Source organism: Lonchura striata, chromosome 4A (assembly GCF_050655825.1).
Source record: "Lonchura striata isolate lonStrDom1 chromosome 4A, ASM5065582v1, whole genome shotgun sequence".
Lineage (NCBI taxonomy): Eukaryota > Metazoa > Chordata > Aves > Passeriformes > Estrildidae > Lonchura > Lonchura striata.
The window spans coordinates 15,572,467-15,590,926 of NC_140742.1; the positions used below are offsets into that span (position 1 = coordinate 15,572,467).

General features: G+C 55.6%; 1 protein-coding gene and 1 long non-coding RNA gene across 5 annotated transcripts; one reads left to right on the forward strand and one right to left on the reverse strand.

Moving 5' to 3' along the window:
- Positions 1-79: 79 nt before the first annotated feature.
- TMLHE (trimethyllysine hydroxylase, epsilon) lies at positions 80-11,963 on the reverse strand. Of its 4 annotated transcripts, XM_085570805.1 has the most exons (10): positions 11,824-11,963; positions 11,452-11,687; positions 8,268-8,397; positions 7,808-8,044; positions 6,699-6,875; positions 5,111-5,390; positions 3,972-4,091; positions 3,388-3,624; positions 2,586-2,724; positions 80-1,745 (listed from the first exon to the last, which is right to left on the reverse strand). In XM_085570805.1, exons 4-10 carry the CDS (start codon positions 7,968-7,970, stop codon positions 1,614-1,616), a joined length of 1,248 nt encoding a protein of 415 aa, XP_085426931.1. In that variant the 5' UTR covers positions 7,971-8,044; positions 8,268-8,397; positions 11,452-11,687; positions 11,824-11,963; the 3' UTR covers positions 80-1,613. The 4 variants fall into 4 exon arrangements, with proteins under 4 accessions (XP_085426931.1, XP_085426932.1, XP_021399923.2 ...); XM_085570806.1 differs by lacking the exon at positions 8,268-8,397 and having other exon boundaries at positions 6,699-6,900; XM_021544248.4 differs by lacking the exon at positions 8,268-8,397 and having other exon boundaries at positions 11,824-11,962.
- Positions 11,964-12,627: 664 nt separating this feature from the next.
- On the forward strand, positions 12,628-16,838 carry LOC146763296 (uncharacterized). Its single transcript, XR_014952471.1, has 2 exons — positions 12,628-14,234; positions 15,046-16,838. It is a non-coding gene; the product is annotated as an uncharacterized LOC146763296 (long non-coding RNA).
- Positions 16,839-18,460: the final 1,622 nt, after the last annotated feature.

Sequence of the window (18,460 nt, forward strand, 5' to 3'; positions counted from 1 at the left end):
CCAGCCGCCACCTCTCACCTTTGTCCCAGGGACCTGGTGACACTTTTTGATGGTAAACACCCTTTCTGTGGGCAAACCATTCTCATTTCGTAGAATCTTTTATTAATATCATTGTGATCATTGCAATTTCTTCAGGAAATTGTGACTCCAACTCAGAACCTCTCCTAGTGTTTTTCTTCCACTGCAGAAAGGGGTTGGCTGGAGGGGGGCTTAATTTTCCTGCTAAGTTTTAAAATTGGCTCCTAGCAGGATCCAAGACTGCTAATGGAGCTTAACTTGACAGAGGGCAGCTGCCCTGGCACCATCTGCCCAGCCTGGGCTCAGAAATCCCTCTGAGCCCTGCTGACTCCCAGGGGCTCACTGGGAATGGGAAGCACTGGGAAGGGAACACTGGGACTGGGAGCACCGGGGAGCTCAGCCCACAGCAAGAGCAGATTTCAGGAGAGTCGTGGCACCATGATCTCTACATTCAGTGTTTGGATTAAACAAGAGCAGCGAGTTCAGCACCTGTGCACCTGCACTGCCCCTGCCCTGAGGGCACAGAGCACCTCACACAGCACAGTCAGGGGTGAAGGGACACAGCCTGGCTTTAAGGTCACGTCGGAGCAGAGGGAACACCCCAAAAGATATGGCAGAATGAAAAATGTCTAACAGCAGGATTTGCTTTTGTTCCTTACCCTGCGGCACTTAGCGTGCCAGATCCCAGCTCCCAGGAGCTGAAAGGCACTTCTGAGTTACATTTAGAGGAGAATTTTAGGAAAAAAAATGCACCCAAAGAGTGAGTTTCGTGCACCACAGAGTATGATGATGACCTAACACCAATGCCTTAAGAAAGGATGGAAGAGGAAGTTTGTCAGAAATCCTGGGGTTGCTGAGCCTTGCCCTCAAGTGCAGTGAAACAGGCAGAGGGAACAGCAGCATGGCAGTACTGGAAGTCAAGGAAAAGTGGGAATTCCATCCCTCATCTAACATTGTCATCTCTGCTTCCCAACATGCAGATCCTGGTGCTTCCCTTTTCCTTCTCTAACCTAAACCTGCCCAGAAACACTCAAAGTACACCAGGCCCTCTGTCAGGCAGCTTGGCTGCTTGATCAGTGATAAGAGACAAGATCCCGGAGATTTCCATTCTGCTCTGCTAGAAGTCCCCTAAAACTGGCAGCTGAAAAAAAAAGGCCAAACAGGGAATCCTGAAGGCACTTGCTTGAAGGAGCACTTAGTGTGGTGGGATTAACCATGACTGAGCCACCCTGGCTGGGAGCACAGACAGCAAGAGCTGCCTGTGCTCAAAGAATCAGTGCGGTCCCAAAAAATGGTACCACAACCTTTGATTTCCACCTGCCCCCTCGCCTGAGCAGGTCCTGGGAGCTGCTTGGAGAGGGTGGAGGTGTCTGAGGTATTGCAGTGTCTGTGTCATGGTGAGGCACCAGCACAGAGGGCCTGGAGCACCTGGGGAGGCACCAGCTCACCTGGCCTGGTGTGGAGTGGGGCTGAGGGCTCCCACCTCTCCCAGGGGTGGCACTGAGGGGCTGCTGGATCTCCCAAAAGTGTGACTGGGAGGGCCCTGCCTCTCCCCGAGGTGGGACTGGGGGCTGCCTGGCTCTCTGGAGGGTGGGCTAGGCCTGCAGCCCCAGCAGGCGGGCAGTGTTCAGCACGTCGTCCCTGGTCAGGTAACACCCGCAGAGCTGCCGGTACCCCGTGAAAGCCTCCCGGCCGTGCAGGACACGCCAGTTATCCACAAACAGGACCTGCAGGAAAGGAAAAAGGTCATCAGGAGGACAGCAACCACAGCAGGCACGGCCAGGAGCCTCTGGACACTGGAAGAGCAGGTAAGGGTGTAGCATAGTGGGCACGAGCCTCCTGTTCCACATTGGCACTGGTGAGGCTACAGCCAGCTGTTCCACAGGATCCAGCACAGCTCTTTCACCAGCTCTTTATGGAGACAGCCCAGAAACACATTTTGGGATTTGCCTTTCTACTGGAGACGAAATAGTTCACCAGCAGTAGACAGTGGCCAACTTATCATTGAATCCCAGAATGCTTGGGTTGGAAGGAACCTTAAAACCCATCTTGTTCCACCCTCTGCCATGGGCAGGGACACCTTCCACTATCCCAGGTTGCTCCAAGCCCCACGGAATCTGGATTTGAACACTTCCAGGGAGGGAGCAGCCCCAACCACCTGCCTCTGAGGTGTCACTTACCCATGTAAGAGCTCAAACATAACCTCAGAACTCTATTTTCTTCTGGAAGAAGTGAAAGCCTGAACATTAAGCGTTCTGGCCTCTCTGCTCCTGAGGATTCTCATTTCAGTGGCTGGAAACTGGGAGTAACTTTCCTCTGAGGCAGAGCTTGAACTAAACATCTCTGCCTCACCTGGGATCTCATACTGCTTTAGGACAGCAGGAAAACACACACGCAGAAGCCACTACTGTGAACCCTGGAGCACCCAGAACGAGGAAAACTGCTGGATATGGCAGTGCCCAGACACCAGCACACCCACGGAGCACCCTGCCCTTCTCCCTGTGCCAAACCCACAGCCCCCAGTGCCGCCCTGGACCAGTCCTAGAGGATGCAGCTGCAGGTCCCACCTTGCCTGGCTTCAGCTTGACCCAGAGCTCGTTGTCGGGCCGGCGCAGCTCGGCGGTGAGGGCGCGGTGTGCCCGGTACCAGCGGCGCACCACGTCATGGGGCACCGTGTTGAACACGGCACGGTCGTAGTTGTTGTACCTGCATGGAGAGGAGAGACAAGAGACTGCCCAGCGTGGCTCCAGGTGCTTCCAAGAGAACCTCAGGAGCCTGTGGGATCAGTGGGCATTTAAGGGAGGCTGCAGAGGTGACCCGTGAGGCTGTGCTGTGAGCACAGGACTTTAGGAAACAGCACTGAGAGCAAGAGGAGTTTACTATCAAGTGTACACTTGTTCTTCCTGGTTTTCCATGGAAGGACATGGCTAGACTGAGGGTTGCTTACAATGAAAGTGCAAAGCAATGCCGCACAACCTCTAGAACTGAGGCAAACTGGAGTTTCAAAAATCAGCCCAAGTTCCCTTTGCAAGGGATCATTCTGCACTCTCCCTGTTCCCTGAGTGCCAGGATAGTTTCTAGGGGCTTCTTCAGAGAAGGGATGAACTCTTCTGCATCTCAAATAGAATGGGATGAGAGCTTGGAGCTGAAAAGAGAATGCCAGGAGTAAAAAAAAAATCAAAGCTCAGCACCGACAACCATCTTTGTATCAGCAGTGCTGAAGCTTCCTCTAAAGCAGGAGGAACACGGGGTGTGTTCCTGTGGCTACAACCCTGCTCATCAAAGATACACTGGTGTTCAGCCCATGGAACGTTCTGGAGAACCACCACCACAACGCCCTCTCCACCCCAGAGGCCTCCTGGCCATTACCTGATGAGGTAAAGCTCGTTGTTCCAGGGGTAGACGTTGAGCACCGGCCCCACTCCGATCATGTGGTTGTGGCAGCCGCCCATGTTCTCCACGTACTCGTGTTTGAGGGGCACCTTGGCCAGCAGCTCGAAGTGCTCCGGGGCCTGGCGCAGCACCCGCTCGGCCGCGTGGAACCCGTCCACCAGCAGCGTCCGCCCGCCCGTGCCCTCGTGCTTCAGGCAGTGGAACACCTGGATGCTGCACCGGGACAGAATCCGAGAGGAATGGCCTTGGCTGCCTGTCCCCCGGGCACAAGGTGCTCCCCAGGAGCACAGTGTGTGTGCAGGGATGCACCACCCCATCCTTGCTGCTTCTCCAGACCCAATCCCACACGTTTTCCTGGGTGAGGAGGCAGCGCTGCCTGTGCTGCTTCCCAAACCTAGTGAAACGAGTCTGGGGACTTCAGGAGCTGCAGCACAATGTGTCACCCAAAATCCAAACCCAAAGAGGCTGTGGCTGCCCCATCCCTGGAAGTGTCCACGGACGGGTTGGATGGGGCTTTGAGCAGCCTGGGGCAGTGAAGGTGTCCCTGCAGCAGCACGTACCCGCAGGGCTCCTGGAAGTAGGTGGTGTCCGTGTGCCGGTCCAGGGCCAGCTTGGTGTAGGCTGTGTCTCCCCGGGAGAAGTCAGAGGTGAAGTACCACATCCTGCCATAAATGGTCTCTCTGGAAAAGAGATGGGCAGTTATTATAGGTCAGTGTCTGGGTAAGGCACAACCTCCCCTACATTTGAGTTATTCCCCTCTGTCCAATGTACAGTCATTAAAGCAGAACAACTTCAAAAAATTCAGATTATCAGGGTTGGTGCTTCCAATCCCTCTTCTTGTGTTCAGCTCCTCTCTTTCCTCCCCAAAAAGCTGGTGGTGACGAGTCTTCCCTTCCACAACCACTGATGTTTCCTACCAACCATCATGCCCAGTCATGGAGGTGACACAAGGACTTGCCTAAGTGCAGCCAGCCCTTACTTGTATCCACACAGGTTTGCCCAGTAATTCCATTTCTTCTTCCCAATATCCTGTTTTCACTGCCTCCCCCCTCCAACATGCACAGGAGGGAAGGGACACCAGGTAAGGCCAGGGGGAGGGTGCCTGAAGACAAAAGCTGGCTGGATATTCCCTGGAGTCCCTTGTTTCTATTTGGAGTGACTGTTCATTAAGAAGAATCCCTCCTTTTCCAACAGCCCCAGGCAAATCAAACTGTTTCTACAGCTTGGATAAAGCCCCAGGCTCAGCTCCTGGCCTACCATGCTGGTGGTGCTTTACACAAACCCAGCACCAACACCTCTCACTGTTTTTCTCTAGCAAGAGCTCCAACTGGTCTTTGATCTCCCTGGCTCCCAGGGCCAGGCTGCCCTCATGACCCCCAAAGTCATAACAGGAAATGTCTCTCCTCGCAAAGCCCTGCTCTTCCCAGCCAGCCACTTCCTTCAGTCCCTCCTCTCTGCACGGTCCCACTGTCACAAAAGTCATCGGATGCTTCGGGGGCAGCTCAATGACTGAGTGATTCACAGCTCCTCCATAAAGGAGGGTGGATCCCACAGTGGGATCCTCCATCCCAGGTCCAGGGGAGCAGCCAGAGCATTTGTCTGCACACCAGGCCATGCCACACAAAACACAGGACAAAGGGGCAGCAGCTTTCCAAACAGAAAGAAAACAAGTTTATACTTCTCAGGATAGCCCAAATACCTGATTATGCTGATCCTCTTTGCCAAGATTTCCGTGTCCTCTTTGGTGGGAGTGACATTCTCCACAAAAGCAATCCCGTACAACAAGAAGTTCTGCAGGAATTCCTTCAGCCCCTCGTCTGTCTCCAGGAAGCTCCGGCAGTCGATGGAGGGGACCTGGGCTTGCTGATAGATCTCAGCATTCCAGAGGATCCGGGGGTGCATGACCTGCTGCTTCTGTCCCTCGTAGCTGTTCCTCGCCAGCCACTCCAGCCCGTACCGTGTCACGTGTCCATCTGGCCCTGGCACAGGGACAACAGAGTCACCAAAATCCCACTGACCAGCCCGACATCGTGGCACCTGTCAGCCCAGGACAGGCCTCACCCTTGTCATCTGTCTGGGGATGGGTCCTTTGCACTCTGCTGCCATCCAAAATGTGACCTGAAAGGCCACGAGTCCTAAAGGCGTTGTCATTGCTGCCACAACTCCAAACCCAAGGCAGCTGCTGCAACCCTCTCCAAATTCCCAGCCAACTGTTGCATCTGCAGTGGTTTTGGCTTTTGTTGACAGGCCTCTAAGGACAATCAAAGCTCTGAAGTCAAGCCCTCAAATCAAGGTAAGCCCCACCAAAAGGAAGAAAGCAGCTGGGAAAGTGAGGAGAAAGGATAGAGAGCAGGCATGGTGAGCAGGGCTGACAGCTGCTCACACAAGTCAGGGAAGGAAAAGAGAAGCAACCATGTCACGTTCCATCTGTTCACCACCTGCACTGCTGGGGGAGTTTGACCAGCCCAGACATACACACACGAAGGGCTGGGGCAGGCAAACCACACCACTTTGATGCAGAGGTGCATTCATGTTGGAACTCAAAATGTCTCTCAGACATTTTTGGAGGTTCCAGGCCTTGGTCAGAAGCATTTTAGACCCTGGCAGGCAGCTGCAAACAGCTGTGATTTTGAGTTTGAGCCATGGAATGAATTACCAACTTTGGAGGTGGAACAAGCAGTCACAAAGGGTTAGATAGTATAGTAAAAGTAGTTACAAAGTAGAGGGGAAAATTTTTTAGTATTGTACAGGGGGGTTTTAGCACCTGTACAGGGGGGTTTTTACTTTGTACATGGGAGTCAGAAGTTCTAAGATGGAGGAAAGTGGGCTGATCCTGTTCTTCATACTTCTTCTTCCTTGCCTCCACGTTCTTGGTGATGCTGGCACTTATGGATTGGTTTAGAGTAGAAAAGCACTTTGTAACATAGGTAGTAGGTATTGGGGGAAAACTGTAAACATGGAACATGTAATATATCATATAAAAGATAGCAGCAGCCCTGGGTAGGGGGAGAGAAGAAGAAGACAGCAGACAGAGAGGATGTCAGGGTGTGTGTGTGCCTCTACCTGAGCTGCTGAGCAAACCACAGCAGCCCAAGGAGAAAATCTTTTAGATAACTTGCAATAAACTGCCTTGAGACTGAACAACAGAGACTGCTGAGCCTTTCTTTGGAAGCACGGGTTCAGAGTGAGTGCAGTGTTTAAAACCTGCTCATGGCTCAGTATCTTCCCAGCCAGGCAGATCTGGGGGCAATGCTGTCCATCAGCAGGCACAGCAGCTCAGGACTCACAGGTGAGGAAGAGCGTGGTCTCATCCACCCGCACGGCCTGGGGCTGGATGCCCAGGTCCACGCTGGCCGTGTCCAGGCTGCGCTGCTTGGTCTTGGCGTTGTAGCAGGAGGCGGAGCGGCAGTGGTCGCGCAGCCACACGAAGTCCAGGCGCATCACGGTGCTGCCGTACCTCAGCTCTGCCAGGGATGGGAGCAGAGGAGGCTTTGGGGCAACAGAAGGACAAACAGAGGCAAGAACTGAAGCCCAGAGCCCACACCTTATCATTCCAGTTACAGTGGTACCCCTTGACATAAATTGTCACGTGAGGAGGACATGGCAGAGGATCAAAGGCCCGACTCCTTTGCTTTGGGGCCACTGTGTAAAAATGCTGAGCAATTCCCTTTGCTTGCAAGTGACTCGGAGTACTGAGATCTCACTGGCCACAGCTGCCAACATGACGTTCCCCCCTCACACAGCCCTCTGAATATCAGGCTAGCCCAGAGGTCTGAGGCTGTGAGGGGAGGAATATCAGGAAATGGCAAAGATTTCCAAAAGAGGCTCTTACCCCGATGTATGTTGGTTCAGCTCTCTTTATTCTGTGGTGTCCAGGGGAGAGCAGGGCAAAAGAGGACAAACAGGAAATGTCAGGGGTCTATACAGACTTTGGACACGGTGGGCTTCCCTGGCTCTCCCCCAGCCCCGTTGGGGCAGGAAGGAGGGGTCCAGGGTTGTCTGATCAGAGTCACAGGGTCCCGGGGAAGGGGGCACAGAGTGCCCATGAGCTCACTGTAACACCAACACCCTGCACAAGGTGGGAACACACCGGAGCTGAGGGGGCTGTGCCTGAGCATGGCACAGAAAATGGTGCCTGACAGGGCATGGCTCAGTTTTTGTTCAGGAATCCCTGGCTTTGATTACTTATTTAGCAGTGCCTCACTTATCATAGAAGACAAGGCTGCTCCATCCTGCCTTTGGGAATTCCAGCAGGGAACATGAAACAGCCCCCAGTGTGCATCCCTCTAACACGGGCTATTTCAGAAGGAAAACATCCATCATTGCAGGGAACAAGGGTGGAACCCCTCCCTGCTGTCCCCAGGCAGAGCAGGAGCACCCTCCCCAGCACACCTACCGAGATGGTCTGGGTGCAGCTGCCAGGCACACTGTGGGGACGCCGGGGCCGTGGGGTGGCAGCGTGCTGGGGCAGCCAGGATGGGCCTGGGGCCCCGGGGCAGCCACGGCCAGCGACGTCCGGAGCTCCCACGCCGCAGCCACGCCAGCCTCTGCCACCACATCCCGGCAGTCAGGAGAGAGGGGACAAGGTGACTCAGATGTGATCCTCTGTCCTAAACCCCAGCAGGACACAGCCCTGAGGAGACACAAAGGACATGCCGGGATCCTGTGAGGGTGGGCAGGCAGGGTGCCCAGAGCAGCTGTGGCTGCCCCTGGATCCCTGGCAGTGCCCAAGGCCAGGTTGGAGATGGGGCTTGGAGCCACCTGGGATCATGGAAGGCTGCCCATGGCAGGAGGTGGAATGGGATGAGCTTTAAGGTCCCTTCCAACCCAAGCCATTCCATGATTCTGTGATTTACCAGGCAAAGCCATTCCGAGACAGACAGCTGTGTTCAACACTCTTGTGCAAAGCAGTGACAAAGCCTCATCTCTGAAGGTCTTCTCCCCCCTCCAGCATTCCCATTATGAATTCACCATTCCTGGATGGAACTGCAGCAATCAGGGAAGCAAAGTGACCTTGGTTAGAGAATCAGTAACAGAGGAACCCAGTAATTAGGTCAGTTCTAGAAAAAGCAGGCAAAACAATGAGGAGGAGGAGGAAGATCTCTGCTGCTGGTGAAGGACACAGCTGGCATGGAGGAGAAACCACCGTGATTAATTTTAGGATAGAGATTAGAAGGCGATTTCTCTGAGGGACATTTGTAACAACTCTTCAGTGCAAAGAGCAAGGGCAAAAACCTGACAAGTTTTAAGAGATGATGCCTCAGTCTAAATGCCCATTATGTTTATGAATTTCTGAGGGCCAGGTCTAAACTCAGCAGGATTTTAACAGCACTTTGAAGTGCACTAAAATGTGGTCTCTCTGGATAAGACACAGGCTCAGAAAGCAATTCTTATCCTAGACTTCTGATTTTCCTTCATTTTCTTATCTGGAGAGTCCAGACACTGGAGCTCTGGCTGTCCAAGCTGCTTCTGCTCTGCAGAGACCTCAAAAGCTGCTGATAACAACCAAATCCACAGAGGTGCCACATTCCCAACCAGCAACTTGTTAAGCAGGGATAAAAGAATGCAGACATCCCTAGTGAGAAAAAGTGGGAATGTTTTTGAAGAGAACATTTGAGCCACACTTCAGCCACAAAGCCCTTTCCATGAGAAATTTTCCCAACATCCAATCGAAACCTCCCCTGGCACAGCTTGAGGGTGTTTCTTCTTGTCCTATCCCTTGTACCTGGGAGAAGAGACCAAACCCCCTGCTCCAGCCTCCAAGATATCCATCTCCTGTTCCTGCTGCCCAGCTTTGAAAATCTGCTCTAGGAAGAGGAATGAGCCCCATCTGACATGCAAATCTCATAACCAAGAGAAGAAAACCTACAGCTACAAAACCCAGGAGCTGCCCCAATGTTTATCAGCTTTAAAATCTTCAAGAAATTATTTAAATCCCTGAACCAACGACTCACAAAGCCTAAGATTATCTGAGAGAGGGAAACTGTCCAGTTTGGCTTTTGGACCCACTATCCCAGTGAGGGGTGGGAAACAGAATAAATCTTGTTTGCACACACAAACAGGACCCAAAATACCACAAAAAGGCTCACCCACAGATCCCTTAGCACATGGCCTGTGCCTGGGGCAGCTCCAGCCTTGATCTTTCCACACACATTTCTTTCATCTCCTCCTCTCCCAATATCAAAACCGAGCAGGGAATTAACACAGGTAATGGGAAGTGACCCAGATAATTAAACCTAATCAGGGAGATCTTGTGTTGCTCTTCCTAGAAGAAAACACCACAGGCAGCTCAGTAAGAGCCTTAAATTACATCTTTCCAAGAGATACTAAAATTAAGAGGCATTGAACCCCCAAAAATCTGTATGATGAGGGAGGATTTATAATTTTTGTTGTTTTACCAGAGCTGACAGCTGGATGAGCTATGTGAACAGCAAACTCTCTTCCTGCACCTCCTGCTACCTCACCTTTATCCTTTATGTCCAGACACCTGGGCAGCAGTGAAATGAGAGAATTCCAGACAAAATTTCCCTTGGAATTCAAAGGGAAAGGGCAGGAGGGAGCAGACATTAAATACTCAGTGCATAAACACACATGGGTGACACAGGACCCACAGGGTGAAGGAGAGAACAGTACTGGAGGGAAAAGCAGAAACCTCAAATCCATTGTGTTCTGAGGAATTCCCATCAGTCTTTGGAGAGAAAGGACAGGAGATGCTGTGGAAGGAGCACAAAGGAAGGCTGGATTTCTCAGGGGTTAACTCTAACCCTAACACTGCAGTTTGTCTCACAAGAAACATTTTAAGGAAACAAAACCGTGTTTAACCTCTCTGAGGAAAAGCCACACTCCCCATTCTGGGCAAAGGAGATGGTGAAAATGTGAGTGACCAAATAGTTTCAGCAGTGGGAACATCTAAGAAAGGAGAAACCCCACAAATCTGGAGGCCTTCACCAGCTTTTAGCTAAACCCTTTGGGGCAAGGGATGACCCTGCTGCCCTCCAGCCTGATTGTCCAGCTCCTCTGAAAAAATGTGGTGTTTTCTATTAAAAACACCTCAAACGTTCAGCTGCTCACACTCACTCAGTTTTTACTTCTGGAAGCACCTGGCTGGAACCAAAGTTACTGTTCCACATGGAACAGGGAGGGACTTTGGACAACAGTCCTAAGTGAGGGAAAGGAATTTGGCTTTTGATCCTCTGGGATCCTTTAACCTGACAGTTCTCTCTGCAGTGAAGAAACATCAAGAAAAAGAGGAATTCTGCAAAGGCTGAGCTGGCCTGAGGACTCTGCCAGAGCCAGAGGAGCCAAGAGCACAAACCCAGGTGGCAAACCAGATCCCCCAGGACGGCAGCACCTCTTGGACAGGACACATGCAGAGTTTAACAGCCTGAGCTGACTCAGTTAATTACAATTAATTACCACGGAGACAAAAAGCAGACTGGCTGTTCCCTGCTGAGCTCCTGCCCTCACCCTGCAGACAACTCCATCAGATCTCAGCTGTCAGGAACCAGATTCCCATTCCAGACCTTCCCCACGTGGGATTTCAATGAAATTAAGGAGCTAATAAAGACATCCCAGGCACTGCCAGCTTCACAGCTACTTCATTTTCCTGGAAGCAAAGGGAATTATCTGCTCACCCCACGTTTCACACTGACCACCTGACACCAGATCCCATTCCCAGAACCTGTTTGCGTTTCTCCCAAGCAAAGCCTTTCCAGGCCACACAGCTCAACAGAAACAAATTCTAATTCTGTTTTTTTTTTTTTTTTTTTTTTTTTTTTTTTTTTTTTTTTTTTTTATCAGCAAAGCAGCCAGCCCTGATGGTAGAACCCCCCCAGAGGAGTTACTCCAGTAAACTCCTATTGCTAAATCACTCCATGCTCTGGGTCCTACCTGGGCAAAGAGAAGCCAGGCAGCTCTCCCTAGCAGGGTGGGGTTGTTTTTTTGCAGGGAATGAGGGAAAACAGCTCTGCCCACGAGCTGCAGCCTTTCATTGCCTTTCGCTGGGACCGTAATTCCCGTGTGAGCCCGGCCGGGCATTACCTGGGAGCCTGGAACGCGGGCGGAGCTGCGGGATGACGGAGCGGGGCTGGGGATGCTGCAGGGACCACGGAGGCTCTGCCGGAGGGAATCCCGCAGGTCAGCGCCGCTGCTCCGGGCTCTTCGCCGCTCCCTCCTCCTCCTCCTCCGCCTCCCTGCGCCCACCAGGCCGAGAAAGCCGCTCGGAGCTTCCGCACACCGGCCGCTGCTGCCGGGGGGAAGCGGCGTTATCGGCGGCGCTGTAAAGAGGAAAAAACAAGGAAAAAAGCCGCGCTGCAAACGGTCTCTCTGCGAGGCGGCCCGAGCGCAGCCCCCGAGCCCCGCTCCGAGCTCGGGGGCCGGGGGGCACCGCGACCGCCTCGGCCCCCGACGCACCTCGGCGGCTCCGCGGGGCCTCGGAGCGGCGCGGCCGGGCCCCGGAGCCCGCGGGCGGCGGCGGGGCCGGGGCGGGGCCGCCGCCGGCATGGAGACACGCGGGGCGGAGCGCCCGCAAACCACGGGGCGGGACGGGACCGGGCCGCCCGAGACCGCCCCGGCTTCGGGCCGGGAGACCGCGGTTCCGAGCGCCGCGGCGGCACGGAGCTCGGGGCGGGGGATGGAGCTCGGGGCAAGGGATGGAACGCGGGGCGGGGGATGGAGCTCGGGGCGGGGGATGGAGCTCGGGGCGGGGGATGGAGCTCGGGGCGGGGGATGGAGCGCGGGGCGGGGATGGAGCTCGGGGCAAGGGACGGAGCTCGGGGCGGGGGATGGAGCTCGGGGCAGGAGCGGAGCTCGGGGCAAGGGATGGAACGCGGGGCGGGGGATGGAGCTCGGGGCAGGGACGGAGCTCGGGGCGGGGGATGGAGCTCGGGGCAGGAGCGGAGCTCGGGGCAAGGGATGGAGCTCGGGGCGGGGGATGGAGCTCGGGGCAAGGGATGGAGCTCGGGGCGGGGGACGGAGCGCGGGGCGGGGATGGAGCTCGGGGCGGGGGACGGAGCGCGGGGCGGGGGACGGAGCTCGGGGCAGGGGATGGAGCTCGGGGCGGGGGATGGAGCTCGGGGCAGGGACGGAGGTCGGGGCGGGGATGGAGCTCGAGGCAGGGATGGAGCTCGGGGCAGGGGATGGAGCTCGGGGCAAGGGATGGAGCTCGGGGCAGGGGACGGAGCTCGGGGCAGGGGATGGAGCTCGGGGCAGGGGACGGAGCTCGGGGCAGGGACGGAGCTCGGGGCAGGGACGGAGCTCGGGGCAGGGACGGAGCTCGGGGCGGGGATGGAGCTCGGGGCAGGGACGGAGCGCGGCGCACGCCCCGGGACGCGCGGGCGCCGCCGGCGTGCGGACAGCGGCAGCGGGACGGGCTGGGCACGGAGCGGGCCGAGTGCTGCCCCCTGGCGGGCAGGCGGGCACAGGGACAGCGAGAGGAGCGGCGCTGCCCTGTCCCCGTCCCTGTGCCCGTTCCTGTTCCTTTCCCCATCCCTGTCCCCGTCCCTATCCCTATCCCCATCCCTGTGCCCGCCTCTGTCCCTGTGCCTGTCCTTGTGCCCGTCCCTGTCCCCGTCTCTGTCCCTGTCCCCGTCTCTGTCCCTGTCCCCGTCCTTGTGCCCATCCCTGTCTCTGTCCCTGTGCCCGTGCCCGTCCCTGTCCCTTTCCCCATCCCTGTCACTGCCTTACCCCATCCCCGTCCCTGCTACTACTTGCCCCATCCCTGTCCCTGTCCCTGCTCCCATCTCTGTTCTGTCCCTGTCCCTGCCTACCCCTTCCCCGTCACGGTCCTCCCTTCTCCTGTCCCTGTCCCGGTTCTTCCCCGCTGCGGCTGATGCGGTGCCGGGGATACACACATCACCTTTTGGGTTACAAAGCGCTGATTTGCATCCAAACCGGCACACACTGCGCGGCGGGCAGGCGGCGGGTCCCCGCTGGAGGGCTGCCTTGGCCCGGCGGTGGCCACCGCCGCCCCTCGCCCCCCTTCCATCGCCCCCGGCCAACCCTGCCCTTCGCCGCCTCCCTGCAGGGCGCTCCGAGCCCCGGAGATGCCCCGGGGCGGCGCGGTGAGCACCCGCCGGGAGCCTCGGGACAGCGGCTCCGCTCCCTGGAGCTCCGGGTTGTTCTGCGGCACGAAGCACCCGCAGGGATTGAGCTGGTGCATCAGAAAAAGCTCCGGACCCGCCAGTGGGAGCGGCTCGTGGCACTGGGGAGTGCAGATGACACTGGTGACACAGGAGCCCTGGCAGTGGTTACCTGGGGATTGCGATGTCAGACACAGAGAATTCCAGAATGGTTTGGGTTGAAACAGACCCTAAAGCTCATCCCCTTCCAAGTCCCTGCCATGGGCAGAGACACCTTCCACTGTCCCAGGTTCCTCCAAGCCCCGTCCACCCTGGCCTGGAACATTTCTAGGGACATCCTGCTGTGTGTTTAAACACGCTGGTGCCTCCCTGGGTTGGGAATGGGGCAGGATGAGGTCTCAGCGGTGCCTCCTCGGTACCTGTGCAAACAAACCGCCCCAGCGAAGCACCTGGGAGATGCTCCCCAGCGCTGTGCCGGAATTTCCAAGCCTGGTTTTTCAAAATCCAGGTGTTCCGATTCTTTCCAGTTTCCCTGCTGTGGGTGTGTGGGCTGAGGAGCCGCTCGCTGTCGCTGTCCTCGCAGCGAGGGGACGCGCTGGTGCCACCGCGGATTCCTGATTTCCGCGTGTTTTTCAGGAAAGGGGTGGGGGCGGCGCCTGGAACAGGCAGAGGAGCTGTCGGGGATCTGCTGCTTCCCAAAACCTCGGCGCAGCTCCCGCGGGAGATAAACAAGTTAGTCACTGGGTGAGCTCACGGCAAAGGCATCCCGGCCTCCATGAGAATTTGTCACAGGCCCTTGCCGGGGTGCGATCGTGCCCCGGTACCGGCTCCCGGGGGGAGGCAGCGGATGCGATCAGCAGCCTCCTGCTCCCCGTGCTCGGGCAGTGCCTGTCGCCTGTCCCTCGGTCCTTCCTGGCAGAAAGCCCAGGCTCCTCTCCCTCTGTGTCCGGGCACAGCCCCTGGGACCGGCAGGGACTCACCGCGTTCCTGCGGGATCCAGGAATGTTCCGGATGGGAGTGATGGATGCGGGCAAACGGGATCAAACCGTGCCTGAGCTGAAGGGCTGGGATGGGAGCTCTGGGGGCTCTGAGGAGGGGGAATTCCCATTCCGTGGTGCCCCGCTGGCTGCCTTTGGGATGGGCAGCGCAGCAGCACTGGCATGGCCCATGGGTTATGTTCACGGGGTTGTTTCTCCTCGGCTGTGGAGCATGGTGGTCTCTGGAGCTCACTGGGATCTGTGGTCCCTTCTGTGCCCCACAGGGTTCCGTGGGACAGGGACAGCAGAGCTGAGGCCCTCCTGGAGGAGGCCCATGTGCCCCGCAGGAGCCAAATGCTCTGGGATGCACCTGCTGCTTGGCCTCAGCACGTAGGAATGCATATGCTGGGAAAGAAAGTGCCTGGGAACTTTCTGGGGATTTCCCAGGGAGAGCTGCGATCTGGGAATTTTTCTGCCCTCCCCCTTTGTCCCCTCCTTCCTCACTCACACACTGCTCCTGGGGTCACAAGCGGCTTTAAAAAAAGCAACAGCCCACACAATGCTCTTCCCTTCTCCAGCGGGTGCTGGTGACGAGATCCTGCATCCGGCAGGGGACATGGAATTAGCCCTCTGCCTGGGAAAGGCCCTGCCAGGCCCTGCCAGCTGGTCCCACACCAAGGGGCTCCCACGGCCACGCGCAAAGGAAAAATACTCCGGATGCTACAGGTGCATCCTCCCTCAGGCCTGCTCCGTGGAGTTGTGCAAGAAATACGTCCCCCTTCCCTAGCCCGGGATTTCTTGGAAGTGGCTCTGGTGGTGCTGATGTCAAGCAGAGCTTTGGGTGACGTGCAGGGCACGCAGAGGTTTCTCTCTGCATGTGGGGGATGTTTCTGGACAAGGTTAGGACAGGGAATTCATGTTTTCCAGGAAATCCAGTGGCAATTTGCATCAGAGCAGCAGGAACCAAGGGTGGCTGAGCCAAGGAGATGTTCCTGGAAATGGTTTGCAGGGCAAAAGCTCTGAAAAATGTTGCTGTGAGTGTCGGAACAGCTTAATGAGGGACCCACCTCACCTCTGCCCAACATGAATGATCCAGAAAAACCCAACCCAACCAATCCAGGGGAAGCCAACACAAATGGCCCAACCCAACACGAATGGCCCAACCCAACACGAATGTCCAATGTAATCCAGCATGGAAAACCCACCTTGACCTAACCCAACAGGAATGACCCAACCCAACTAACCCAACAGAACCCCAAATTAATGACCCACCCAGCACAATCCACTACAGGCCACATGTTGAGTCAACACCCGAGCAGGCCCTGCCCAATCTGAGCCCCTGTGAGCACCAGATGTAAGGATCCAGTGGTACACGTGAGTGATATGCTGGGGAAAACTGTCTTGGTTAATTCTGCCTCCAGCAAGGACAATCCCATCTTTGGGGTTGTCTTCACTCAGGGACCAGGTTGCACCTGGTAGGTGATGCAAAAAGATGGAGAGACTCAATGCATACCTCAAGGAGACCTTGTTTTAGGGTGAACTACTCATGACACTGGGCCTGTATCCATATCTGCATGTATATCTCTTAGATATCTCTTATATCTGTATTCTATTTGCCATCTCTTAGAGGTGAGGCAGTTATTTTCTGTTCATTGGGCAGTTTTCTTTATCTCTTCCACAACCAATCTTCCCTCCAGGAGAATCTCTTCTGTTCATGGGCCATTAATTATTAATTATCTCCTGTTCATGGCCACTGAGTGTCCCTGCATGGCTGAGAAAATTCCATCATCCCATGGGGAGCTGCTCTGCCCAGGGGAGGAGCCAAACATTCCTACCTGGATACAATCTGAGATTTGGAATGCCACAGGCATTTCCCCCTGCATTCCCAGAGGAGCAGCTTTCTTCCCTCTGCATTCCCAGAGGAGCCCAGGCCCATCTCCCCCAGCCCTGGAGCTCCAGAGGAAAACTCCCCCCTTGTCCAGGATCCTGCTCCAGCAGGTGGCTGGTCCTGACCTACCTTTGCTGTGGGAATGAAAGAGAAAGAGGAAAACAATCTCTCCTACCTGGAGTTCCCCTCCAAACAGGCTGTGAGTTCCTGGTGAGCCATGACTGTGTGTTTGTGACCTGAGAGTCCATGGACAACTTCTGCTGATCCAAGGGCTATCAGAGCCAAGGGACCTATGCTGGTCCCTTGGGCGCAGTGGTGGGCTGCACATGGGGCCACTTGTGGCATCACTGGCTTTGTTGCTCCAGCATTGCTTCTTCCCAAGGCCAAGCTCCCGCTCTCAGGAATGCATCATGTCCCCATGGAAACACAAATGCTTATTTATTTGACTTTTTTCTATCTTTTAAAATATAATTGAATTCTCCATCTCTGGGTTTTTGGTTTTTTTTTTTTTTTTTTTTTTTTTTTTTTTTTTTGTTATTTGAAGGAAGGAAGGAAGCCCAAACTCGGATGTTTGTTTATTCTGTCCTGGCTGATGTTGTTCCCTTGGTTGCTCCAGTGGCTGATAAACTGGCAGGGAAGTGGAGCGTGGACCATGGCAGAGCCTGGGAAAGGCCAGGACCCCACTTCCCCTGGCCTTACGTCACGGTTTCTCTCCAATTATCTTGGCCTGGGGGATGCCTCTGCCAGCTGTGTCTGCTCCCTCTGCTCCTGCCTTTGTCACCAGCTCAGGGGACAGTGCTTGGTGGGACATCCACAAGGAGAACGTCTCCTTGCCATTCAGATTCTCTCTACCTGCCCTGGTGCCACCTCCAAACTCCTGGCCCAGGGTGCAGCTGGGACCCACGGTTCATCCTGCCTGTGGGACCTGTGGGATGGAGAGGGGGAACCTGCATGGATCAGAGCTCAGATGTGGGCTCTGCTCCTCTCATGGAACTTCACCTTCTCCATTCAGGCACGTTCCACCTGTGATGGCCACCAGTGATGTCTGAGGCTGTCACAGTCTCAGGTGGGGGAGGAGGGGGTGCTCACTGCTTTGGAGATTATCCCGTGGCTCCTGCCATGAGCCATTAGCTTGGAAAGTCTTTCCTTTTTCCAAGCTGGAAGATGTCCCAGAAGAGAGAAATATCTGTGGGGTGTGGAGTATGGGCAGTGGGTGGGAAGCTGGGGGATTTGTGTTCCCTGCTCCCTGTCAGGGGACAAGGATGTGGTTCAAGGCAAGGGTCAATGGGGTGGAAGCAGCTCAGGAAGCTTCTGAGACTCCTTTGGGAAGAGAATCTTCCCTGAGATATTGGAGTGATTCCAGGGGAGGTGAGACTCCCTCATTCCCCAGCATCCCTGGGCTGGGAGAAACATTTGGGTGGGCTCAGGAGATGAGTCCCTGGGAGGTTTGCAGGGAAAATGAGGATGTGGGAGTTACCAGAGGGGAGGCATGGCAGGAAATGCTGGAGCAGGAAGGCAATGGGGCTGTCTGTCCATTGGAATGGAGCCTTTCACTCTCCATGGTCTTTTCAGCAGTGAGGGGCCCTCGGGACCTACTTCAGGTCCCTGAAGCAGGTCCCCAGGTCCTCTTTAGGGGAGGACAGGAGGGAGTGTGGGTGTCCCCCCACCCCTCAGCTGATGGTCTTTGTGCAGAAGACTCCACCTCCTCCCAGCCAGGACAAAGGTGAATGGCACCCAAACCTCCTCTCACATCCCAGCAACATTTCTATCTCCTGCTACAGACCAGTTATTTCCAGGGATTGCAGCATCTCAGTGCTTTGGGAAAGGGAATTGCTTCAGTGATCTGGAGCACCAGCGTGGGCATCTGGGTCTGGTGAGGGGAGTGCAGGTGGCTGAGAAGGAAGGTGTCTCCATGCCCATCCTTCTGCACGAGGTCACTGTCCCTTTCCATGGTCCCAGCAACCACTTGGGAGACTCCCAGCTCTGGCTCCCTTCTCCTAACCCCATGTGCTTGACAGCCCTGTGGAGGAGGGTGGTGGGCACTGTGGGCACTGTGGGCACTGTGGGCACTGGTGGATTTTCTGGGGATGAGCAGAGATGCTCTG